At 48.5% G+C, this 27,347-nt stretch overlaps 1 protein-coding gene and 1 pseudogene across 1 annotated transcript in view; both read left to right on the forward strand.

Moving 5' to 3' along the window:
* The window catches only part of LOC144104913 (glucose dehydrogenase [FAD, quinone]-like), a 33,086-nt gene extending 29,679 nt beyond the window's left edge, over positions 1–3,407 (forward strand). The window contains exon 12 of the mRNA XM_077638144.1: positions 2,245–3,407. Coding sequence (XP_077494270.1) covers positions 2,245–2,428 — 184 coding nt within the window. The 3' untranslated portion in view covers positions 2,429–3,407. The remainder of the gene's footprint in view (positions 1–2,244) is intronic.
* Positions 3,408–5,636: 2,229 nt separating this feature from the next.
* Positions 5,637–6,840, forward strand: LOC144103450 (uncharacterized; annotated as a pseudogene).
* Positions 6,841–27,347: the final 20,507 nt, after the last annotated feature.

The following is a 27,347-nucleotide window of genomic DNA, read 5'->3' on the forward strand; positions in this document are numbered from 1 at the left end:
ATAATCTCGCGACACTTGGTGACACGTCCCCATGCTTAGGAAAACAATGCGCCATGACAAAACACTAACGACCACAGGCTTTACTTAACAGCAAATTAAGCTTTTTATATTTTCAATGAGTAAAAAAAATTATGGTATGCTATAGTCGGATACAGCTCCAGAATGAAGCGGCTTTCTGCGTAAAAGGACCCATTTCCAGGCAATGGCCTCGGCCGATTCTCTTGAGCCTGCTAGCGAGACAACGCAGGCAGTGAAAGATGAAAGGCGATACACAGTTCGTTGCCTCAATCGTCTGGGATAGTTCCTTCCGTGCATTGTTACGTTTGCAGATTCATGAGGATCGGCTGACTCCATTGGCTTTTCCGTTGATGGGGAAAAGCCGCCTCGTTCTTGAGTTGTATCCGACCATAAGCACACACACACTATCCTGACAGCATTACGAGCTTACAAAAACAGCGTACAGTCATGCCTAATGTGCGAGTGTGTAAGAAGGCAGCCAAAATGCTGCCTTAGTAGATGCACTTTTTTTGCATGTTTAACCATTCATTAAAACGACCAAGGACTCCGCCGCAACTGTCTTGAATATTATGCTGCTCCTGCAGTAGAAAGGATGTAACAGCGCTAAGCCGGGGAAAGAAGGAAATGAAACCCAGGCTTTGGTTACGCAGCGAGCTTAGTCCCGTCTTAGCGCTGTTTTATCTTTTCCGTCAACATGTGCCAAGCAGTCAGTATTAGCCGTCTCCGACGACGGATTACCTCTGACTCCTTTATGTCAGGCAATTATACAAAAACAAACACACAATTCGGGCTAAACACCTTATTGTAGTACTTTACTGTAAGCTTTTTTCAAAGCACTGCCTGCGAGGCCTAATAGGGCAGGGCATCGTGTGGCTTGGCAGCTTTTGACGGTATTTGTAGAATATTGCACCATGCAGGATTTTTAGTTTTTGTATGTCTCGTGATGGACAAGCAAAGCACGTGCTCTTTGCGTGGACAGACAAAAACAGTGAAAAGTACGAGGCAGGAAGCGAAGTGACAAATATTGGCTCTTTTTTAAAAAGCGCCTGTCTCACGTTCTGAGCATGTTTCTTCACGATTTGCTCGCCTACCAGCTCGCCAAGAAACGCACTTTTCATGTAATAATCAACCCTTTCAAAACTTGCTCGGTATTGTTTGCACTTTGAAATGAGCTACTATGAAGCGCCTTTCTATGCGCTTCACCTAGGATGTCCTAAAAATATTTAGATATGCTTTGTGAGTTAGAAGAGTGCTTTTTTCGACATAGCATTGTGAGCAGTATATCGCATAGAAAGCAGTATATTGCATAAGAAGCGAAGTGGCAAATAGTAGCTCTTTTTTTAAAAAACGCGCCTTTTCCCACCTTCTGCGCATGTTTCTGTGCAATGTGCTTGCCTACCAGGTCGCCCAGAAACTTGTTTTTCGTGTAATCAGCAACCCTTTCAAAACTTGCTCGGTATCGTTTGTATTTTGAATTGAGCTGCTTTGAAGCGTCTTTCTAGTATTTGCGGCGTGCTCATTGTGCTATCAAACATCTACTATACTACACGCTTTCACTTAATATGTTCTGGAAATTTGAAAGATAGTTTTTGTGAGTTAGAAGAGCGCTTTTTTGACATACCATTGGCAGCAGTGTAGCGCATGGAATACTGCTAATACTTGCTAACTTGTAGGTTGGTTAACTAATAATGAAGTTTTCATTTCCACAGTGGATAATACTAATATCCACAGCGTCCATGTTAGCTGCATGACGTCGCAAAGAGTTGGCGCAGCGAACCAATAATGACCCCCAGCTCCTGACATCACTTGCGCGATATGACGTCATGTACGAGGTTGCGCGCGAAAGCACGGTACCGCTGGCCGTCGCGACATGGGAAAGCGGGTGTTTTAAAAAAATTATTGCAAATTATCCGCTGGCCTTTGAGGTCTTGTACGCTGCATCAACGTTCGGTGGCACGTACTCTACATAATGCAAACATTTTATAGAAAACCTCAAAAACCCTTTTGAGGAACCCTTTAAGTATTAAATGTTACTTCAACAGCCTATTAGTTCGCATCTCTTAGCTGCAGCCTTATGCGATACACTGCAGACAATGCCATGCCCAACAAGCGGTCTTCTCACTAAAAAAAAAAAGCATTTTTTTAGAAATTGGAGAACACCTTGAAACACTTGGTATGTAAATATGAACAAATAACTGGACTTTCTTGCCGCTCCTCCCATTTCAGAGTCAAAGGAGTGCTGGGTCTGCGCGTAGTGGATGCGTCCATCTTCCCCGAGATCCCATCAGGCAACACGAACGCTCCAGTGATCATGGTGGCAGAGAAGGCTTCCGACATGATCCGTCGCTCGCGGGAAACCTCGTGGAACGCTCCCCACTTGAGGTGGTGGCTCTGGACTCGCAGACGGTGACCACCTCAAGTCAAGGCACGGAAGAAAGATCTGGTGTACTATACGCTATGCTAGAAGCTCAAACACAGCATATACGTTTGCTTTTCGATAGGCCGAAGTCAAAGCCTTCCTTACTACATACCTAACTACGCTCATCGGCCTAGTGCGCTTTTGCCGAGTTTAAAAGCTTCTGTTCTGTGCAGGCATCAGCGTAACATTTTGTTTGGTCGCATGCAAATCAACACCCAGTCCCTCCCTCCCTCCCTCCCTCCCTCCCTCCCTCCCTCCCTCCCTTTCTCCCTCCCTCCGGAAGAAGACAAACGAAGGCGCTCATTGCAAGATTCTGTATCAAGACGAAGACAAGCCCTCTTGCTGGAACGTTGACTAAGCAAACTGAGGCTCCCCGTCAACCATTGTTCACTTTGTTTTGTGCACTCTTCTTGTATGTCGTTTTTAGTAGTGCTGGTGTTAAACCTTAAATCATGGAAACGCCTTTATGTTTAAGATGGTGCATTTGAAGTTTGCTTTGGAACGGAGTAAACAAACAAGCACTAAAGCGAAGACAATTGAAACGGATAGGTGGATTTATGCGAAGGCTGATTGCGAACACAATCGTAGCAAGAAGGGGCTTCGCTTGCACCGATGGATAGAGAGAGAATGTGTAGTCAACACTGACGCGATTTTTTACCCATCAATATCCAAACGGAAGGATTCATCCACACAAATACTGCCTTAATTTTATCCGGCAGTGTGACTCATGAAGCCCTAGATGTCTAATTTTTGGCTTTTCAAGTATGCGTCCCTGAGCGCCTGAGGGACTTTCCTATGCGAAGCGTCCTTCCAGCCTGAGTTTATACGATACGGGTTCAATATACGAAGCTTGTGCAGCGCCTGCCTTTGCGTCCTCTTGAAGAATGATTTTTCCATAGGCGGTGTTGTTAAGCTTGTTATCTCCGCGTTTCGTCTGTATAGAGTGCCATAGTAAAGTGTTGATAACTGTAACGTCTGTGTCGTTTGTCTCCCTAAGCTTTAATCTGAAACCAACATCTCATGTCCGGTTTAACACTTTGCGGCGTCGACGCCCACGTAAGGACGACAATAGAGGTATTTATATGTCTAGTGACCCGCGTAACGTTTTCGTGCCTTCAGCTGTTGCGGAAAGGGAGCCAGGCTTGGCTGCACATCGCTGTCGGCGTGAGGCCGGAGCTGATGCTAGAAGCATTACTTGAACAAAGTCGATACGACTTGTATGATTATTATATAGGTTCTACGTTTATTTATTTACCCGCATTCAGGCCCTGTATTATATATGTTTATTTCGGTTTATGTAGTACAAAAAAATCGAGGATGTACAGGCTAACAGTGGTAAAAAACACCTGACAAGGGCCTGTCGTCCTGGACGAAGACATTCTGCAGCATGGAGCAATAATTCTATAATTCCGCACAACAACCCTCTGCAGTAAAAAAACATTATATAGAAGACACTAGAAACAAATACAGACTAAGCAAGTAGCATACCAGAAGAGAAGACAACGGATGCGAGGAAGCGTAAATGCTGGCTCTGTTTGGTTCACCTGGTAAGCGAGTATATCGAGAACTTTTTTCTTAAATTTATTTTGCGTGTTATTTTCAAGCAATAAATCCAGAACTCCGCGGTGTTCAATAAACTCGGTATCTGGCGCGTAAACTTTTGAAAACAGTAACTTGCACGTCACTTATAGACTTAATAATTGTGACGGTGGATATTGAATCCAGAGCGATGATGCTCAGGTGTTGAAGGATGCCGTTTAATGGTAAATCTATGTTCCCGGAATGAAGCTATCTGTAAAATTATGAAAGCTGATGCTCGAACAGCGTCTACGAGGCGGAAAATGTAAAAAAAAAAAACAACTCGCGTCGGCTTCTTATTTTATCAGATATTACAAGAAGCAATTATTTCTCTGGTGCCGTAGCGACCCGCGCTACCAAGTGCCCGAACCAAGCCGAAGACGTCGAAGTTGCTCGTGGTCACTGTGCAGGTGATGACAACGTATATCCACGGCAGGCTAGAAAAGTTCCCAATTTTATTATTTTGAAGCCGATTTTATTATTTTGATGACTGCGCTAAACGGTTCATTTTCACGCGTTACTTGAACCTGTTACCAAGTTAAAACCAGTGCTTTGAGGACAAAGCAGTGACTCTTTTTTGTCGTTCACTCATTCTTTCTTTAGTTCACTCTACCGTTGGCTGGCTCGTTGGCCGCCGCTCTTTGCATCCGTCACAGCAGGAATATTCTCGTAGTTGTAAGGAAAATAGAACTGCTTTCGCCGAAAACACAAATTTTATAATTAGGAAAAGGCAAAAAAAATGAAATACATATCTCAAATACAGTTGCCGGTTTTGCGCGTAATCTGCGGTGCGTCGACACAGTTTTATGACGCGTATCGAAGTTTGCCTTCACTGTTATTCCCCTCTGACGGCGATCACAGAGTCTTGTTCTTATATACAGCAGGAGTTTGAATCGAGTGGCTAAAGCTATTTAAATGCAAATTTTAAGCTATAAGTCTTTGACTCCAAGAGAAACATTACCACATTCAGATGAGCCATATAATCGATGTTTGCTGTGAACAAAAATTAGTTTGAATGGTCCTTACTATTCCTTAAATCACAGCGGCGCTGCAACTTCCCGCAAACTGATGGAAACATCACACCGATGCCACCCCGATGCCGATGATCCAAAACTTGACTCAACACAGAGGCGAAATTCTACGAAAGTTGTCCTCTGAATAGTATCGAGGAGAAAAAAAAAGCTTTCAGATTCAGAAGTCGTAAAAATACGACTCACCGATATATTGTCGTGTGTGTTATTATTATTCTCTCATTTTGCACTTAACGTCTTCTTCAACTAGATGAGTGCCGATCGACGGTGAAGAGGTTGAAGATCGGCAGAACCCGCTCGTGAGCCCTGCCGCGACCGCTTGGCCTGTCTCTGGCGCCTGCTCCTGTGGTCCTGGTCCCCCATCGTGCCTTCGACCCGCGTCGTCTGAACGACCCGTGACATTCTGGTGGAGGTGCCATCTTATGCGATGTCATCCCCTACTTCCCCCTTCGCAGAGTCCCATTCCCAGCCCTGGCCGCCGCCCCTCTGCTGCGGAGGACGAGATCCGTGCCAGTCGGCGACTTCAAAGACTCAGCCCCGAATTCGGCCTCTTGCCGCATTTTACCACAAGGTCCGTGCCAGCACTGCACATGGCTCGATCCACCGTGAGCCAAGGCCAGCAGACCGATTCTTCGCCCGCACCTGCTGCGGTTTACCTCCCCGTCGCTCCTCGTTCCGCTGTCCCGTACCGTGGCGAAGCCTCCGAAGACATCGACGATTGGCTTCAACACTATGAACGCGTGGCCCGCCACAACGGCTGGACTGCGGAACATTGCCTGCAGAACTTATATTTCTGTCTTGAGGGCACTGCCCGTCACTGTACGAGAACCACGAGCACACCCTTGCATCGTGGGATACCTGCAAGACTAAGCTGCGAAACACTTTTGCAAACCAGCATCGCCGCCAACGCGCAGAAGGCCTCCTGCAAACAAGGTTCCAGGGCCCCGATGAAACCGTCACTAGTTTCGTGGAAGACGTATTGCGGCTTAATGCCCGAGCCGACCCCCGAGCTACCGAGGAAAAGAAGGTGCGCTTTCTTATGCGAGGCGTCAAGTCCGACATTTTTGGCGGCCTCGCTCGGGATCCTCCCACAACCGTGGCCGAGTTTATCGCCGAAGCGACTAACATCGAGCGTGCCCTGGCAGCCAGAGCCGATCATTACCGTCGGCTTGCCGGAGTTTCCAATACTTCCAGCCTTTTTGCTGACCACCCGGCGGCTTACCCTGTCGATGCCATCCACCTACGCGAGGTCGTCCGCGAAGTTGTCAGGGAGGAACATCGAAAGTATCTGCCACCCATCGATTGCACATCTTCGTCCCCCCTCACAGAGGTCGTCCGAGAAAAAGTGCAACGTGCACTTTATCCTGGCTGCCCCGTCACCCCTCCGCCTGCACAGCCTACCGTGACGTACGCCTCTGTCGTCCGTCGTTCGTCGCCGCCAATGGTCGGCCGCCCATCTCCTGCGCCTGCCGACACCCCTCGTTTCCAATAGCGTGGACCAAGCAAAGCCGACGCGTGGAGGACTGCCAATGACCGTCCGCTATGTTTCCACTGCGGGGAGGCTGGTCATATCTATCGCCCTGCGCTTACCGGGAGCTTGGTCTTCGCGGATTCCGGCGAGATGCGCCCCGTCCCATGTACGGCGAGGAGCCTCGTGAAATTGAGAAATTTTTGCGCCATTCCCCACCACCTCAGCGGCCTTCTCGTCGTGCGTTTCGCTCGCCGCCTCCACGCCGGCTGGATTCCCCTCTTCGCGACCGCCGCGGAAGCATTTCTCCTCGTCGGGAAAACTAAGCCCGGCGACGCCTGGAGGTGGTATTGCCGACCACGAATCTGTAAAAGAGCCTCCACGTACGACGTCCCGCTCCCCCTCACCTACCGACGACAACCTATCCGCCTATGCTTTCGCCGCTTCTGCTCGCCCGGTGTACAATAATCTTCGCGTACTTATCGACGGCCACGCCACGACGGCCCTCGTCGACACCAGCGCCGACTACTCCGTTGTGAGTGGGGAGCTGTCCCGCCGCCTTCGCAAGGTACTCACGCAGTGGGATTGCCCACAAATCCGAACCGCCGGAGGCCACCTCGTCACCCCAGTCGGCCGCTGCACTTCTCGTGTAGAGATTAACGGTGTCACGTGCCCCGTTACCTTCGTCGTCTTGCAGCGCTGCTCGAGAGATATTATTCTTGGTATCGATTTTCTGAGCGAGTTCGGCGCTGTTATCGACCTCGCCGACTGCCACCTCACCCTTCGTCGACCTTCCTTTGACCAGCCGAGCTCCGAGCCGACGTCCTTCGAGGCGCGCACCTTAGCGGACCACGTCACTTTGCCGCCTGACTCGAGTATGTTTCTGCTGGTCGAGTCCGCACCGGTTGCCTCTGGCGAAGTTCTTGAAGGCAGTGTGCAGCTAGTTCTTGACAGGGGTGTTGGGGTTGCTAGAGGTGTCACGCGGCTTCACTCTGGCTGCGCCCAAGTCCTCGTCACCAATTTTTGCGGCGTTCCGCAACACCTCACCAAGGGCACAGTAATCGGCCTCATCGAGCGCCTCAGCACCCCTGTCGCTGCTAAGACCCTCACTGCGACTCATTGTCCGTTTCCTCCCCAACCCTCGGTGCCTCCCTTAGGTGTCAGCATTGCCCCGCAACTCTCTGCTCAGGAGAGAGACGAGCTCCTCGCTCTGCTCGGTGAGTTCCACGACTGCTTTTCTACGCCAGCCGGCGTTCGCCAGACGCTAATAGCAAAACACAGAATAATTACCGACGACGATGTCCGTCCTGTTCGTCAGCCACCTTATCGGGTTTCGTTAAAAGAACGTGAAACGATACAACATCAAGTGCGCGAAATGTTGGCCGATGATATTATCCAACCCTCTCAGAGCCCTTGGGCTGCTCTGGTGGTGCTGGTGAAGAAAAAAGACGGCACCCTTCGCTTTCGTGTTGACTACCGGCGTCTCAACAGAGTCACGAAGACGTCCACCATCGTGCCTTCGACCCGCGTCGTCTGAACGACCCGTGACATGCCTGGCGTCCTAGATCTAGGACGCCGCTGTTTTGCGCAGTAACTATAAGTTTATTGTGTAAAACTTTGCACCCGCTATAGCTTAGACTGAATTGGTTATAAACGTTTCGCACGGAAGTGTTCATGAACGCTTTGGACGCATTTCGCATGCGTGACATGAATGCCGGCACGGCACCGAAAAACAGAAGGACGGTGCCGGACCGAAGAAGGGACGAGGAGGTCGGAGACGTGGTTACGAAGGAAAAGGGGAGGAAAACTTTATACAGGCTATTTACATAATGTACAAGTAAAGGCCACTGAGAGTGCCTCTCAGTAAAAGGGAGTCTTAGGAGACGGGTGTCTCTCCGCAATCGGGGTCTCCCCCAGCAAAGGGTCTTTCTCAAAAGGAGTCTCTCTGGTACCATACCAGCAGCTCGTTAAATACCCTTCGTATTCCCCAGATCCCTGGCTGGGAAGTACAGTTTGAAGAATGATGTCCAATCAAACGTGAACACAATGACAATGGTTGGGCCGCTTACGGCAGGGTGGTGCTGATGTTCTCTCACAGCATTGTCGATGGAAAGGAAACAGGACACGGTGACGTTGTCGTAAACACAGATTCCACGTGGGCGCGCACGTGGGTCTGGAATGCGCCCATGTGGCCCAGGAATGCGCCCACGTTGCACAGGAATGTCAAGCCGTTTCCCAACAGGGGTTGAAAGACATTGCACTTCCTCCTCTGTTGTCCAAAACGCGGAACCTCTGTCGAAGGCGCAGCTCTCCATCAAATGTCAACCTCAGCGTGACGGATGAAAACAACGCATCGTTCGCCGACCCGATGGCATGCTCCACCACGTGGGGAAGCCATTGTCATCGCAGCTTCCGCCATGCATTCCGCGAGCGCCAGTCCTTGCAGGCACGTCTCATCAGAAGTCTCAATAGCCTTCACGTTGATTTTCTGGAAATCCTGGTCGGAGAGCCTGCGTCTTTATTCATTTGGGCTGGAAGGCACGCCAGGCATAACAGCACCCCCGCCACCAGATAATGCATCGAGAATATGAGCTGCTCTTACGCAGCTCAGCTGACAGGACCTACGAGAATGGTCTGTCGTACTGCAGTAATACAGGACTTGCCTCCTCCACTGGGGAAGTCCAGCTCCTTGATCTCTACGAGGCGAGCCAAACGGGACAACAAACGCTAAGCCGCACACGACAAAAGCAAGTGCCATCTGAAACCCATTCGTCCCACCAGACCAACACCAAAACAAACAGATTACACTGCAGAAATCCCTCTCTGTTAAACCTGAAATTAAACCAAAATTTTCCTCTACGAACACGAAGTGGAAACTGGATGCAATGCTCAGGTGTTCGGACCTTTTTAATACGTTGTAATACATGACACTCAGGATAGAAGGAAAATTAGAGTTGGTGTAAATCGGTCCCAAAGACTTGAAACGATTTTGGATATCACCCGGGAAGGGAGCAGTCAACCTAAAGTTTAGACAAAGACTTCCAATTTTGTCCCAAGCTAGTCTTCACTCGCAACTACCATAATTGCCCATGCGGTCTTCCTTTCGTTCGGCATGGCAAAACAGAAAACACGATACCAGCCGTCAAGGTGCAAAACTTGCACAGCAAACAGTGCTGAAACAACAATATACTGCTAAAATAGTAGCATCTCTAGGAACTCTCGCCAGCTACCTAAGCTACTTTGTCCAAGAGAGGCTTCGCTCGTGCTTCCCTGTCAGCGGACACTAGCCCGTAACAACTGTTGAAAGTTTTTTGCAAAACTACATAACAAACCAAACAAACAGTCATCTCGAGGCGCCCACACGAGAGACTATGCCTCATAGGCCCATCAATGACGTCCCTACTTCCGCTCGTCAGCGGACACTCTCACAGTGCGCAGCTAAACCTGCTGCAAGGTGATTCGCATCGAACCTATAATGCATAAGTGATGCCGTGAAAGAAAAAGACAAAACATGAGATAACTGCGCGGGTGATATTACACATCTCAAAACGAATGATTGTGGCTACAGTGCTAGATTGCGCTACATTTAACTGTACAACACTAAGTTGTTAAATAAAAGCAAGCGTCTTCAAGGCTGCAATATGGGGAAAATTCATGAAGAGTGCAGCATTCTACAAAGGCATAAAGCTGAAAACTCCGTTTGAATGAATATAAAAGCAAACAGTAATACCAGTCCTTATTCCTGCAATACGCCTGAAAACAGCCTTTGGAGTCCAGGAATCCCCTGTTTCTTCAGCCGCGCCGTGCGCGGACGCGGCCGGTTGGCCGCTCTACCAGCCAAGGCATAGCCTCATCTATCCATTGCCTCCTATGGCCAAGGCTTCCGGAAAGTTGAGAGGCTGATTAGCTATGCCTCTGTCAACACCTTCCAGAAAATTCCCTCTGTCCGACATGTGCCCAGAGCCTGGGCTATTCCTAAAAAGCCTAAATCGGGAAGGATGCTTCCTCCGCTCTCTCTTCCCTGCATCTTTTGACCCCGTCCTACTCGCGCTTGTTGCATGGCACCCTTTTGTGTGGCGGCCGCGCGCCCTTCTGTGTAGTACGCCGCAGCTGTCACGTTTCCTAGGACAACAGTCCCGTTGTGGGACAGGTGGCTTTCGCCCTGCATGCGCCTGATGAGTCAGCTGGGCTTTCATGGGAAGTCTTAGGCACCTTGATGATAACTGCCAAGTGTCACACGGATGGCTAATCCTCAAACTCATGTACTTTGTGACCCCTACTTTTTCTTTTACTGTGACACCCCATGAGTTGGCTGTCTTCGCGCGCAGCCGCCTTCGGGACAATTCCACTGTTGATTTTCTCTTTCTGCCATCAGTTCTCGCGGAGCCGTCGCATGCTAAGCTGCCGTCCTTCACCTCAGGATCAATAACCGACCTAGCATTTGGCGAATGCTTGCCGCGTTCTCTATTTTTCTCGCGCAGCGAAGCTAATTACGCTTTGCTCTCAGGAGCAGGCGACGGCGCACCTAACGAATCGTTCGCTGCCATTTCCTCTGAGCCCGATGGCTCATTTTCTTGCGGTCTGTCCCTAGCCGCTGTGAGTTTCCTTTCACTGTGCTGCTCTTCGTTTCGATGCCGCGCTGAGCCGCATTCTGCGCTTACTATCGAACTGTCAGCGGGCACTATCCGTGGGCCACTTCCCGTCAGCAACTCAATGCAATCTGTCTGCATTAGAACTTCGCTGTTCTGAATTCTGGATTTCGGAGCAGCGTCATAGCCATTCCGGGTTACAGCGACACTGCACTTTTCAACTGACGCTGCGCTTTGTCTTGGCGCTTCAACGCTGTTATCACGTGGCTCTCCGTGAGGCTCTTCCCCGGAAAGCTGTCTTTCGGTGCGGCAGCAGCACACTAGCTCAACGCAGTCTTTCTGGCGCGGAACCTGTGCCTCATTTGCCATAGCGGTATCTTTCTCAGGGCTAAACCGGGCCCTGTCTCTGCTCTTCTGAGCAACTATTTTGTCCCTAGCTGACCAAGCGGTGTTCTTGTGTGAATCGCCGAAATTACGGCAACGGCAGAGGAATACGCGATGCAGTTAGCAAGGCAAAACTGGGAACAGTTCAGCAACTCACTTAACGGCACGGTGAGCACGACTAAAACATGGAGGATTTTAAAGAGTCTAATGGATCCTACCAAAACAAAGACGGAATACAACAAGGCCATCCACCGCCTTGTCCACCAGCATGAAGGAACCGATGAGGAGCTACTTAAAGCAGTCAGCATCAAATGCTACGGCCGGGACAAACCCGCGGCCTATCAAGAAAACTACAAAGGCAGAGAAAACCCGGAGCTAGACAAACCGATCTCCAGAGATGAGGTCGACGCTACAATTAGGTACATCAAAAGAAACACAGCAGCTGGAGAAGACAAAATTAGGAATTCCCTAATCCGCAACCTGGGTGACGAGGCAGTCGAACAGCTCACTACCTACCTAAACAAACAATGGGAGGCAGGACTGGTGCCCAAGGAATGGAAGCACTCTATGGTTGTAATGATCCCCAAACCCGGAAAGAAACTACGCATAGAAAACCTGAGGCCCATTTCACTCACATCTTGCCTCGGCAAGCTCTATGAAAGAATTGTAACCAAAAGAATTCAAAACTACCTAGAGGACAATGAGTTGTATCCCCATAGCATGTTTGGGTTCAGGGCAAACCTGTAAACGCAAGACATCCTGCTACAACTCAAACATGAGGTAATTGCCAATTCCCCGCAGCAAGGAGAAAACAAAATTATGGCAATCGACATCAAAGGGGCCTTCGACAACGTTAGCCACGCGGCTATAATGGAAGACATCAACAATACCAACTGCGGAAGGAGAATCAACGACTATGTAAGATCTTTCCTGACAGAAAGAACGGACACGGTAGGATTAGGAGATATAAGAAGCGGTACCATAGACACACCAAATAAAGGCACACCGCAGGGATCGGTTATATCGCCAATTCTTTTTAATCTAAGCATGATCAGTCTGGCAAGGAAACTTGAAAACATCCCGGGCATAGGACACGCCATATATGCGGACGATATAACTATATGGTCGAACCAGGGATCACTGGGGCAGAAGGAACAGCAACTGCAAGAGGCAGCAACCTGCATCGAGCAATGCACCAAAACGAGGGGTTTAACCTGCTCAACCGAAAAATCGGAAATCCTTAGGATAGGAAAGAAACCAACGGATGCAAGAGTAGAAATAAAGCTCGAGGACAACACCATCCCGGTAAAGGAGACTATTCGAATTTTAGGCATGTGGCTACAGAGCAACGGCAAATGCAACCACACGATAAACCTCCTTAAAAAAATCAACGGAACAAGTTTGCCGCATGATAACCAGAGTATCATCCAGAAGATACGCATGAAGGAGTGCGACACGCTGAAACTAGTGGACAGCCTAGTCATCAGCAGAATAATCTACTCACTACCATACCACAACATGCTCAAAAGCGAGTAAAATCAGACGGAGGTTCTAATCAAAGCAGCCTACAAAACAGCTCTGAACTTACCATGAAACACGTCAAACGACAAGCTGGCAGAACTGGGGCTGCACAACACTTTTGATGAGCTTAGTAAGGCACAATTCATGTCGCAAATACAAAGGCTAAGGAACTCGACAACAGGAAGGGCCCTCTTAAGAAGGCTGAACTATAAAGAAGCCTTGGGCATTGAGGACAGATCGGAAAACATCCCAGATGAAATACGTCGAACCTTCCATGTTAGTCCCATACCCAGGAATATGGATCCAAACCTCCACGCAGCAAGAAGACAGGCAAGGGCTAAATATGTAGAAACGAAGATAGCCACACAAGATCGAGTAGTGTACACTGACGCCACACTGTATCCATGGAATCGCAGCCAAAGCATCAAGAAAACAGTTTCGGTTGTAACAACGAAGGAAGGTGACCTCATCAGCGGTGCATCCACGAGAGATGGAACGATAGCTGAGGCAGAGGAGATAGCCGTAGCCCTAGCGGCAGCCGAGGGCTATCGCACCAACAAATCTCTCACAATCTTAACTGACTCCCAGGAAGCGTGCAGACGCTACATGGCAGGAAGAATCAATAAGAAAGCACTAAAGATACAGTGGTACCTTGGACTATGGGCGCCAACCACGCTCAGCCTGGAAGACATCGGCAGTCTCCGGGCACGCAATCAAACCTCTCAATTAGAACAATAAAGTTTACTCTCTCTCTCTCTTGGGCTGGTCGCTGACATTGATGGGAGCGCTGCTCGATGCCATCACTTTGACCTTTGGAGTTTTAATCTGCGCAAATGTTGAAGAAGCGGTAGAGACCACTTTTCTCTTTTTCATAGTGGTCGGCGTCGTCGTCGGACATCCGCGGTTAAACGGCGCTGACATCACATGGGAGGATAGCCACCAACATCACTGCCCATTCGCCCTGGTCTAGCTGCTCTTCCGTAAAGATCCACTCGAATTTGTGAGGAAAGTTATGAAGCTCTCGCCTCTTCGGAAAGTCCGCAAACGATCGCGAGCTCTACGCCACTGAGCTAGACGCGTGAGCTGCAGGAGCTCACGTCGGCGTTGTTCCTCTAGCTCTGCTAGTCTGTCAAGATGCTCCATCTCCCTCTGCTTTTCTTGCTTCTCGCGAAGTTTTCGCCTTTCATGTTTTTCAAGAAGCCTTCGCTTCTCTTTCTCCTCACGGAGCCTTCGCTTTTCCAGCTCAGCTCGTCGTTCCAAATTGTCTCCCATGCCTCGTCTGCCTCCTCAACTGTCCCCTCCTCCGGCCGTATAACATCCATGATCGCTTCTCTCGTTTTGGTGGGGTCTACTGAAATCCCCAATTTCCTCTAGAATTTCAACGATGTCCTTTACCTTCTACTTCTCCATCGCGGGTCACACCTCGTGCCGCTAATTCACCACTACAATACAAGCCCCAACTTGAAGCGAACAATACTAAAAACTGCCAAAATTGAATTTCCCAGAAAACCAAATTCATTACTAACATCTGCCTGTGCTAGTGCCCTCTGGCGAAACGAATGGTAAACATCGGGCACTCACCCTGCCGAGATACAGCTGGCGCCGTCAGTGCCGTAGCTGCCGGGGTCCGTTAGAGCCGGTGACCTGACGTGGACATCCCAGAGCTGCCATTCAGTTGTTGAGATTCGGGCAGCGCCGTCTGGAGTCTCTTCCATGAAAGGGCATCTCTCAAAAGAAGGGGTCTCTGAAAAGGGGGTCTCCCTGGTACCAAACCTGTCGCTCGTTAAATACCCTTCGTATTCCCCAGATCCCTGGCTGGGGATTACAGTTTCAAGAATGATGTCCAATCAAACGTGAACACAATGACAATGGTTGGACCGCTTACGGCAGGGTGGTGCTGATGTTCTCTCACAGCTCGGTCGATGGAAAGGAAACAGGACACGGTCACGTTGCCGTCAACACAGCTTCCACGTGGGCGCGCACGTGGGTCCGGAATGCGTCCATGTGGCCCAGGAATGCGCCCTCGCGAAATAGGAATGCGCCTACGTTACACAGGAATGTGTTGAAAGACGTTGAACTTCCTGGTCTGTTGTCCGAAACGCGGAACCTCTGTCGAAGGCGCAGCTCTCCATCAAATGTCAACCCCAGTGTGACTGCTGAGAGCAACGCTCCGTTCGTCGACCCGATGACATCCTCCACCATGTGTGGACGCCATTGTCGTCACTGCTTCCACCGTGCATTCCGCGAACGCCAGTCTATGCAGACGCGTTTCTTCAGAAGTCTCAGTAGGCTTCACGTTGGTTTTCTCGAAATCCTGGTCGGATAGTCCGCGTCTTTACTCACTTGGGCTGGAAAGCACGCCAGGCATAACAACGGACCACAACATCAAAAGCACCGTGCAGCTTTGGATGGCGTATACAAGCGACTGGAAGAATTGCGCTCTGCGCTCTCAAGAGGATTCGCTTGAAGGGAAAATGACGTGATTTTAGAGCGCGACGAGCTTAAAGCGATCGAATGTTTGAAACGTGCTTGTAAAGCACGCGAAGTATTTTTGTGCTAGCGTTTTGAGCGGAGGCGTAACCATCGAGTAAAGCCGCATCGGCGCTCAGGCTTCGCTGCAGTGCACTGTGACGGGAAGATGCGGCAGTGATGACATCACATACGGTGGCGCTGCGTTTCCAGCGAAGAAACCGTTGTTTCAAAGAGGGAAACTAACGCCATGAAAAGTGAAGCCCACGAAGCACTGTTTACCTGCACCGGACGAGGCATGGCAGCATGGGATAGAAGGCAGCGGTCGTCTAAAATTTCGGCAACAATGACGTCATCGCGAGTTTTCTCCAGCGGAGTGAGAAGAATGAACATTATTCTAGTTTAATCGGGGAGTACTTCAATATTTTAAATGCTTGCGCAAAACGACTTAGCATGCTTTACATATATAAGGGTTATACATTAGAATTGTTGTATTATCTCGAATTCTAAAAAAAAACATTTCACCTTTCCTTTAAGGCCACTATGTATATTTAATACGTAGGGAATCAGCCTTTTAAAGGTTTTGTTCCAAATGATGAGAAACAAACTTTCTTGGTAGAGCTAATAGTAGAGCGCTCCCTAGACAATATTGCCATATTAGCCCCACCAACAAACGATGATTGGCCAGCGGGCCCCTTGAAGTGAGTGGGTGTGCCCACGAGCGGGGTGAGATGGGCTAGGATGGGGAGAGCAGGAACGGGGAAGAAAAAGTAGGGCTGGCGCTGCCAGGTAGATAAAGAGGGGACCCACATTGGGGAGGTTCCTGTTAGCTGCTGTCAATTGAACCACTGTGTTATTTACCGAGTAATATGGTGCTTTTAACCTAAGAACCCATCGATACCTCGCCCTCATCTTCTTCACCCCTTCGTTAATACCTCCGTCACATAGCGGTGGAACTTAGCGAATTATCTACTGTGAATGTTAACGTTACAAAGAGCTCCAAAGATTGCACATCGCATCAGCCGTCGGCGGCATGGCTGTGGTTCGTAGGAGTGGAACTGTTTTGCTTCTGCGTTTTTTGCTGATCACACAGTGGACGAGTTTTCCCTTTCTGATGATAGGTAAATAAATTTGCTTTAAAAAAAGTACTATTCTAGGCAAATATTTGTTTGTTATCATGGACAGCATGCACCACCACGAGTGTTATGGACCAGCCGTGCCAGTCAGACCTTGTGGTGTGCCAAACAGAATTCCTTCCTCCTCTTTCACTTCTTCGTTCACGGTCTTAGGTCCTTCCTTCCTTTCCCTCTCCTGGTTCTCTCTCAGAGCATGGACAAACATATGCGTGTTATGGAAGGTGATGCCAAAAGGAAGCCTGTGTTTGAGTGGGATCAAAGGGAGTCGGAACATATATTAGATGCGATAGCGTTAAATGCCCCGTTATCCAGAATGTCCGGTGGCGGCGTTGTGTTCGCTGTGAGCAAAAGATCACCAGTATGGATCTGACAGATGGTGCCCAGAAAGAAATTTTGGAGGCGGGTGGGCTAATTTGGTCACGTGACCTTGCGGCGTCATCCAAATCTGCCCACCGGATAGTGAGCAAACTGCCCAGCGTGGAAGGTGGCAGTTAAAATAATGATTGCTCGCTCAGGAAGAGCATCCTGGGCAGCACAATTAAGGCCCACCTCTGGGAGCACCTGCCAGAGTAGGTCAGTGGCGCATCGCTTCAACGCTGCACCACTGCGCCAAGAGTGGTATGAGGACTCGCAGAAATCTACTAATGTAAAGTAGAGATTGGCATTCTGCATACATGGGAATTAATCCATTACACTATAGCGCCATACCCTTAAGGCGGAGCTTAAGTGTCCACTCTGGCATATTTTTCTTCAGCCGAGTTCTCCCCACTTGTTCGGATGAAGGTAACAGCCACCGTAGAGGATAATTGTCTAAAATTCTCGGACAAAAAATTTAAAAAATCGGAAAATTGGAATGTACTCTCATCAACATATTAAATGTAATGGGGCGTTCTTTTGATATGTAAGGTGTTTCATTGAAGGTGTTTCGATCGGTCAAATCGAACATTGAAGACTCACATAGAAAACCAATGGGGAACAATTTTGAGAGAACAAGAACAATATTAGAAAAAATAGATTGGACTGACGGACGGTAACGAGCGGATATATGGTTTGTTATAAGTGAAATATAACAGTGAAAAAATGGCGTCCTTAAACGGTTTCCAGCTCAATATGTTTTTGACCAGAATTGTTGGGTATGGAGTGTTTCCATTGTTTTTTTCACCGATATTTGAGAGGTTTTGTTTCTTTAGGTTCCATTCATGGTTCCAATGAAGAAAATGGCTGGGGTGTAACTTCGTTATATCTAATTAGACGAGCGAAATACTGACCACCATCGCTTCGCAGAGTAAAGCCCGCAGCGGGTCAGGCTAAAACGAGCGCGGCTAGGAATCGTATAGAAAATTGTAGACAAGCGCACAGGCGCCGGGAGCCCATGGGCACAGGTCTACTAAGCGCGTCCATGATGCCCACGAACGCATGCCAGCTAATTCAGGCCTTCCTCGTCTTCTCACACAGACTGCCGACAATAATTGCGAGAATTAGTACGTGTCGTCCATTTTCATCGCCACCCATTTCGTCCGCTGTGCTCGTCCCCTCCACTCCAGTGTAGAGCAAAAGGCTGAATCAAAGAGCTTAAGCCATTTCTGAGCACCCGCAAGTTTTAGCTGATAGGGTGACCGTCGATGGCGGAATACATAGTGCATTCTATATCTTGGGAAAAGTCCTGGTCCTGCAGTGAGCGGAGCTGTGCTGATGATTATAACGATGATAATTTTAATTATTTTCACCCCGTCACATGTTAAACAGTTGTCTTTGTCTTCACAATACCTGCCGGAGCGGGAAGGGCACTTTTCTTCTTTCTTTTTCTCGAATTTTCCGATATATGTTTTCAGAGTGAACTCGGTGGCTTGAGGCAAGCATGCGAATTTTGCTTAGGCACAGAAGTACACTATTCAAGGTTAGAAAGAGGAAGCAAAAGTGCACGCTGAACAAAGGGTAGATGTTTATTCTGGCTTGTAGAGAGTCACAGTCGACTGTTACCCCGGCGAAGACCACGGTACGCAACAAGCGCAAGGTATTCGCGCAGTTCGTGATAGATGGGTTGGACGTCTGAGCGTCCAAGTAAGCCCTGCAGCAGAGAAATCCAGATTCTGTCCATCTCAGGACTCAAAGGGTGGGGTGGATTCGTCCCTAAAAGAAAACAGAAAGCGGATTTGTTTGAGGGCGCGATGCTGAACCTACCAACAGAAACAAGCGGGTCCGAATATTCGTGTGGACTAAAAGATGCGAACTGTGCATTAAAAACCTCCAATAAGATCAAGAAAAAGACAGCGCCGGTAAAAGCGTTTCGCTACATAGCATCTAAGATGACTTGGCGACGAACAAATACGCAATAAACTAGAGCTGACTTCCTTATCGTGTTTATAGCACTGCCCACTGATGTTATTTTGTCGGAATTCTTTTTCCTACAGGCGTGCAAAAGAAGTAGCCTCTGTTAGAAAAGTTTGTACCAGAACCATCCATAGTACGCGAAGATTTACAAATGAATGGGAGGACAATGTCTCCTGTTTCTTTTGGGTTTTAGTTGCAAGTCGAGACACTTCGAAGGTCAAGGCAGTTTCTAACGGAATGATGTAAGGCAAAACTGCGGATTGACATAAACTGTACGCTCACAGAGCTTTCTAAATTATGCGTGCTCAAGGAATGGCAGGTATATCTAGTAACACACACAAAAATAAGCAACCGTCTCAGTGCACCGGCTAGACGAACTTTGAAAAAAAAAATGTACTAAAAGGATACGCGCGAAACATATAAGGGTAAAGTACTTCACACAAAGTACAAGATCAGAGTTAAAGGACAATGCTCACTATTCTACTAGGAGGTCCATAAACTCGGCTATCCAACTTACAGAATGCATAAAAATGTATTCCTCGGCTTGTTATGCGCAGCAAAAGATGAAGCATAGCTTGGTAAGCGCACCGCTGGAAATCACAAGTGCGATAAACAGAAGGTCTTGTATCAGGCGAACACACACTGTGAGGCATGTAAAATCGATTCGTCGGTGTCACTCTAGAGCGGCATAAGCATGAATTCCTCACCATCACGATCACAATGTGAGCGGCCCGAGGCCCTCTGACTTACCCCAGAAGACAACCTTCAAATGCGGAAGGATCTGGTAAAGAAGCGAATCCATGTCTGTCATCGTAGTAAGGGCATGAACTGCGCTGAACTCGAAAAATGGAGGCGGGCTGCACCACTGCTACGCTGGCGTAGCTGTACCGAAGAAAATGGCGTCCGTCAGGGGTGCCAGCCTGGTCGCCGGGGGCTAAAGAAACGTCTTCCTTTTCTTCAAAAAGGGAAAAGGGAAGGCGCCTTTGTGACCACTATATCAACTGCGTGTAAAACACTGAAGTTTGTGTTGGGAGGGTGTGTACAAACGGAAACAAGTGAAAAGACAAGTTTTCGTACAGGCTTGCATTTTAATCTGAAATAGCAAGAAACAATAATTTCTCCAATGCCTTACCGACCAGCACTACCAGTGCCCAACTGCCCCACACAGTCCGAAGAGGTCGAAGTGGCTCGTGGGCACGCTGTAGGTGGAGACACAGTGGCCGCGGTGGAGACGGATAGCGTCGCCCTTTTATTGCCTTCAGGCGCCACAAGATGGCAGGCCTAAACGGCACGTTTTCGCGCGTAATTTGAACTGGTTAGACTGGTAAGAACATTTATCCTGACCAATACAACCCGAACTTTAAGCATTGAGGCCAACGAGGCAACCACGATCACGTCCTATGGGACGGCAAAATAGAGCCACTTCCGGGTGACCTAGTTACCGATCCTTCTTTCGAGCGGTTTGAGTTCGTGCTGGCTAGCACCGACCCCAGAATGCAAGTTCTGGCGGTGGAGTGGGCTGACAACGTCGTCGAGGGCTGTGTACTCTCGACCACTTAACGCGACCTCTTGGCAGCAAGCTCTTTCCGACGAATGAAATGTTTAACGAGAATTTAGCGCTTTGGTGACAAAGCAGTGGCACTTTCTTGGTGTTCACTTACTGTTGCTTTCGTTCACTCAATTGTTGGGTTGTCCGTTGGCCGCACCTGTTTCCAGTGGTCACAGAACGAACGTTCTGGTGCTCAACCCACCCTCTCGACAAAAAATAGACTGCTTTCTACACTTGTAAGACATGGTAGCGCTTAACTGTGTTCGGCTGGCCAAACATCAAGGAACAAGCCCCGTGCTACAGCATCTGGCTTCTATAGTGTCTAGATAGCTCTAGTAAGGCTTTCTGACAGGCTAGTTGGTACATATTCTTTCCTTTCTCGTCTTTCTCTTTTTCCAGTGAACATCTTTTCAGCTCAGAGCCTATCAATAATATGTAGACAGCTCATGTGTGTTTTTTTTTGTTTCTGCCGGCTTGGTTTTAGCTTTTCGCTTATAGAAGGCACAGGCATCACAGGCCCGGGATATAAGTGCGTGTGCGGTACTTTATTTGGCCACTGGAGCCTAGCAGATTTCACGGGTTGTGTGTCTACTTATACAATTTACACCTCACTCGCAGGTAGCAGGAGCGCGACCAAAACACTAAAAAGGGCACTGGGTCTTTATCATTGTAGTTGGGTGCTGCCATCGCTGAGGCGCTCGACACGTCGGCACAAGTTTGAAAAAATGTGGTCGCTGCCTCGGACATATGGCAATATTGGTGTGAGCACGTTAATACCCGACACCGTATTTTTTTTTCTTGCGGTTATAAGGCAAGTGCGTGTTTTCTCTATGCGCATTAAATTTGTAGCATCCTCTTGGCCGTAAAATTTATTTCTAATTTTGCTAAAAATTCTGAAGATCGTGAACTGTGTGTGTTGCTGGGCAAGTTGGTTAAGAAAGATTCCTAGAATCACAGGACAAGCAACAAGGAATTGAGAACAAGGGGGACACACAACTGCTCTCGTCCGTGGTCTGCCAGCGCTCTGATTCTCAGAATGGTTCGAAACACCTGCAGCTGTTGAGCACTTTGGCATCACATTGCTTGTGCTGGAGAATTATCAGATATCCAAAGTATAGTCGTGTTGTTTGGCCCGGTATAAGAGAATACTGAAGAAAAATTACTATTTGCTTGTATAGATAGACTACCGCGATCTAGCGAAAAAGTGATTGCCTTCACTGAAAACATTGCTTTCATAACGACCTTCGTCGGTGGGTTTTTCTATTAAACTACATTCCGCCAATCGTGTTTTTTTGACGCGTATTCAAGAAGCCAGGCTGTAGTCGCCAGTCACCTCAACCGACTCTCTTAGAGTCCTATTGTGTTTATAGGAAAGATGTTTTATTCGAGTGCCGGAAACACATTTAGATGCAGCTTTATCAGCTATGAGTCTTTCGCTCCCGGTCAAACATCATCGTACTCAGAAAGAGCCATAAAATCGATGTTTGCATAGAACCAAAAATTAGATGGCTTTAATCTCCATGTTCTTTTCATAAAAATTTTGTTTCCACTTTCAGCAGAATGATGCATACATCTTCTCGATCTTTGCAACATTTTTCTAACCTTAACGCGAGACAAAGCGAAACTTTACGGCAGTATTCGTCTCAGCTGTGGCGAGGAGAAACAAAAATGGTTTGAGGGTCTGAAGCATTCAAAGATGACTGACCTGCATATGCCTAGAGTCTTCATATAGGACAATTTTTTTGTGCAGTAATTCTGAAATTTCTTTTTGTCGTATCTTGTCCCTGCTAGTGTGCGTTTCTATGACAACGATACGATGCTCAGGTTGGCTTTATTCAATCGCTAGGAGAGTAGTTTGCTTTGACGCCTGAATTTGGTGAACAGTAGTACATATGGAAGTTTCCTCACCCTGCCCAAGCTACTTGAAGCAAGCAAAGCTTGCACCTTGGAATGAAACATACATCATCCCCTCCAATCGCCTTTATCACTCCCTTCATCCGTGCAACCATCAACCGTTTCCTAATACTCTCCTTTCTCCTCTCCCTTTCCTAAAACATGCAGAAACTTTCGCGATTCTTGGTAGGTGCTACCAAAAGAAAACGTTCGTTCAGTCGGCTTGAAAGGAGCAGGAAGCTTCTATATCTTGCGCTGGGTTCTCCTCAGAGGCTCTGATATGATAGAGACTCGTCAGACGAGCGGAGTATGTCTTGTTAGTTTACCCATATTTGAGAAATTTGACACAGGAAAAGTTATGCAGTGGTTTATCGGTCGAAACGGCCACAAAGTAGAAAATTACAGCCCCATATTCCAGTCAGTGCTTTCTGAACGAAGCTAAAAAGCTTGCGTTTGCAGTTTTGCTGTCAACGCAACAATGCTCAGAAACAGCATAAATTTGTCGCACAATGTGTGAGAACCTATTCACACAACAAGTGCCGACAAAAACACTGAGCTAAAAAGAAAGCTACTCAAAAACCCTCGCTCCAAACCTGGCACAACAACTTACTTTGCTACGAACTCACGCAGTTGTGCGGGCAATGTGCGAACGATGACAGTCCATTCACTAATTATAGATTGCCGATTGTCTTCAGAGCGAGCTAGAGGCGGGGCCGACGTGCTACACTCTAAACAAGAAAAGAGTAAAAAAAGAGTAAGTTGTCCTCTAGTGCACTCCCATTAAGAGGCAGGGTATGCATCCCACACCATGGTGTAGACTTCCAACAGTAAAAACGCGGAACACTTACTGTTGGCAACGGAAACAATTTCCCTCTTCAAAACATGTCATGTTCCAGCAGTTACGAAGATTTTAATTGAGTTTTCAATCTTCTGTATTTTCAAAAACTAGGACTTCCGGTGCCACGTTTAAAAGCCTCCTCCCATTGCTAACTGCATCTAGTAACTCTGGTTTGCACCGGGGAATACGCCTCTGCGGCCAAGAGTATGGACTGCACATATTTAGTAATGAAAATCTCTTCCGGAATCTGTGTAGCGTATCTTGTTCCTGAAAGGAAGGGCGATGGAATGGGGTTTTTCTTGTTTACAGCGTGGTGTCGTTTCCTTTTGAAAGGAGGTCTGGATGCTGTTTTCGCCCGCGACGCTGGAGAAACGATCGTGATTTCAAAGCTGGGTTTCATGTTTTTTTTTAAGTCTTAATTGGGACTGCAATATGCATCTACAGTATGGAAGGGCAGAATAAGCATAAACGCAACACGAAAAAATTTGTGTTCTTTTTCTTTCAGCATCATCATATGCAAGCTTTTGAGGAAGTGTCGTAGAACGAACATGACCGCAGGGTGCTTCGTCGGTAGGCGCTTTTAAAGACTACGACAGCTTAAAAAGAAGGCCAGGTTTACAGTAATGCTTACTATCATACCGGCGTTAGCGAGCTAAAAACGGACAAGCGAATTTGCGCTGTTTTCATGCACAAATAAAAAAAACTGAACAATCACATATCTGATGAGAAAATTCTGCAGAAGCAGTTAAACATACTCTCGATGATTACTTTGGTGTAATTACTCCGATGGAAGGGTCCACTGTACGCTGAGGCTTCAAACATATGACAGAATTTTTCTGTAGGTTGAACGTGGACGGAGGTGCAACATGTTGTGGTCGGTAGGTGGGCCGGGGGTTGCGGAGGTCTATGGAGGGTGGAGGTTTCACTTTCCAAGACTAAGGAGAAACACCGGCATCCTGAAACTGTTACACAGGACTGGGATTCTTGAAACATGCGTCCTAGCTGCACAACGGGAAATTCATGTACATTGAAAGACAATGTGGATCATTTCAGCCACATCGTGGTGTACCACAACAGTAAGTGATAGCCCCCCCCCCCCCCCCCACCCTACTTTTGAACGTTAACCTCCAATTCTTGGCATAGAGATTGGGTGACACTGCTAGCCTGCACTCACTCATTTATGCTGATTACATTACAGTCTGGCTCTTCTGTCTATCTTTCCACAGTCAAGCCACAAGTTCACAGCTCACTCTGACAATTACATATCAATGGCATTGTTCTGCAGATGTCACGCTGTCGGCTCAAAAGACGGTTGTACTTGCCGTCGCGAATGCGCGTAGCTGGAGTACGGTTATCAGCACCCCGTCTGGCCTTGATTTTTGCGGAAACAGAATTGCAGTTCTCGCTTCACTCTGAGTCCTTGGCCTTGACGTGCATGGTTCCGGCTCCGCGAACCCCTAGCTTCGCTCAGAAATCCTGATGTCATGCCAAATGCTGCATTTCATCCGCCGCATTTCTTTGAAGTCACGTGGTGCCACGTCCACCATTACCCGCCTCCTCATACGTTCTGTGCCACAGCCAAGATTGATTTACAGGCCAAATTCCACCACACTACATGCGATGAGTGGAATCTCTGGGCATATATCAATAGAGCTAAAAAACGGGTTATTACGGGTCTGTCACAAGAAATAACCCTCATTCAGGCTATACAATCGGAGGCGCAATGAAATGTGCTTGACTAACTGATTTACCAGAGTCGCCAAGCTCGGTTCATGAAATGCCACACTTTCCCGCAAGCCGCAGCCCTTCCAAAATACATGAAAGATGGCTCTGTGTAATCTGTTATCTCCTTCCCGGCCCTAGAGTCATGCGTTTATCACCAAGTTAAGGACAATCGGCTTATCACTTGCATACACACACGACTAGTTCGCCACCTATGTAACTCAAGTTTGATGCCGGATGTCGCCTCATCTGCGAGTAAAAACTCTCTCCGGTGACTTGTAGCGTGTGTCGACGCTAGTGTGAGGGAAGATCACGTCACCTCGGCTATCGGTTCTCCCGAAATGTTAACAGAAATAGGAATCTCCTCGCATGGTTGCTGCCCTGCGTGGCCGTCGAAAAGGCGGAGCTGCTGGCCATCCCGGACGCATTATGCATCGTCTGTCCACTCGTGCCCTCTGGAAGCCACATTGACATCCTCATGGGCTCCTCAGGCGGCGTCCGCATTCTGCGGTGTGATCTGAACGCTGACTTTACGGCACAGGAAATTCAGGACATATTTGAAAAATTTTCCGTCACAGTACTTGTATGATGGATTCATTGAAGTTCGTACCCTACACAAGCCTTAGTTAATGGAGTAAGTCTCAACTCAATACCTCCATGTCGCCTTCAATCGGCTCCAGTCTCTGCGGAGACAAGACTTCTCTTACAAAAATAAACCCTGCCGCGCACCACGTCAGCTCATCTCCCACGTGTTTCACCGATCTCCCTGGCAGCCTTGTGCTCGTGAAGGGGCCTTGCTTCGAAGGTAACGCCTCCGTGTTGCCCTCACCCCTGCGGTAACCTGGTCGTGTGCAGGATATGCTCCCTTCGGTGACTCCTGTCCCTTCTGTACCGCTCCTATCTACTCGTGTGGAAGGGAAACAAATTGATTTCATCAAGATCAGAATGGTTGGTTTAGAGTCGCTGATAACTGTGCGTGTGCGGAGATCGGCGATGGCCAGCGCGGTCGCGACCTCTTCGGCAGCGGTATAGGTAGTGTGATCGCACTGTGGCGGCGTTGATGAAGTCGGTGGTTGACATGGTTACGCATTCCACGTATGTGTTAGAGTCGCATTTTGCCGCGTCCACTGCACGGCGTGTTCGTCGGCGAAGTAGATGTCGTCCAGAGCCTGGGCCTTGAGCGCCTGGTTCCTCGCGCGTTCCCGGGACGAGGTGAATGTGGTCTTAAGTGTTGATGGAGGACGGCTTGAATAAACGACTCTTTGGTAACTTGGTGGCTTTTCCTTGCAGCCAGTATCTCTCCTCCCTGTGCGAGGTTTAGTGCGCAGCAGCGGTGCCCAATTGTGCTCATGAAGACAGCTGGTCGGGGCCCTCGGCTCGACAGTAGCAGGACTCGCGGTAGTTGGCGACCTGTGCACACTGCAGAAACGAGATGCTGGACACAATTTTTTTTATTACCCGCCGCGATGGCTCAGTGGTTACGGCGCTCGCTTACTGATCCAGAGGACCCGGGTTCGAACCCGACCACGCCGGCCGCGTTTCGATGGATGCGAGACGGTAAGGCGCCTGTAGGAGTATAAAAAATTAATTCCAAAAAGGTAGGATAGAGAGGCGAAAATAAAGATTTTGGGTGGAGTCCTTATTTCAGGACCCCAATGTCTACCGCAGTTGCTCTTGCTTGGGATATCAGCTTTCGCTGCGTCACCAGGTTAGAGCTGAGCAGGGCAGACTCCCACTGTTCCTCGGAGTGATGTTTGTCTAGTTCGGGAAGCTTGGGACCGGAGCAGCCCCATGGTACATGATATGTTGTTAGAATTCCGCCACACCAGGGGCAGATTCTGTCATATCTGTCGGGGAAGATGATGTAGTACTTGTGTAGGTTAGGAAAGGTGTTCGTCTGTAGTTGTCGCCATTCCCTCGCCTCTCCCGCCGTTAGCTTACGTTGTGGTGGGGGATAGACTTGTCTTTGTGTTCGGAGAAGGAGGAGGCGCTCGCCGTACGTAGAGGGGAGAGGGGTGAGGTCGGGGAGGTTAGTCGCTCGGTCAGTATATCCTCGAGCTAGACTGTCCGCGGCCTCGTTTCCCTCGAGCCCCTCGTGCCCAGGAGTCGAAGTGATTTGGTGCTTGCATGTGGAATTTTGAACTTATGGGGTAGTCCGAATGGGAGCGACGGAGTGTGGAAGTCTGCCAGAGAAGAAGAGGTGACACGCGGACTGGGAGTCGGTAATAATTTTTAACTCATTTCCCGTAGCATCGCCGTGCTGGATTGCGAGGGCAATTGCAGCAGTTTCTGCTACTGTGGGAGAGCAGTTTCGTAGGGAGGCGCTGGCGGTTTCCTTGACATTGCTGTCCAAGACGACCGCCACCGCGTTTGTTGAATCGGGGTACAAGGCTGCGTCGAC

Source organism: Amblyomma americanum, chromosome 9 (genome assembly GCF_052857255.1).
Source record: "Amblyomma americanum isolate KBUSLIRL-KWMA chromosome 9, ASM5285725v1, whole genome shotgun sequence".
Taxonomy (NCBI): domain Eukaryota; kingdom Metazoa; phylum Arthropoda; class Arachnida; order Ixodida; family Ixodidae; genus Amblyomma; species Amblyomma americanum.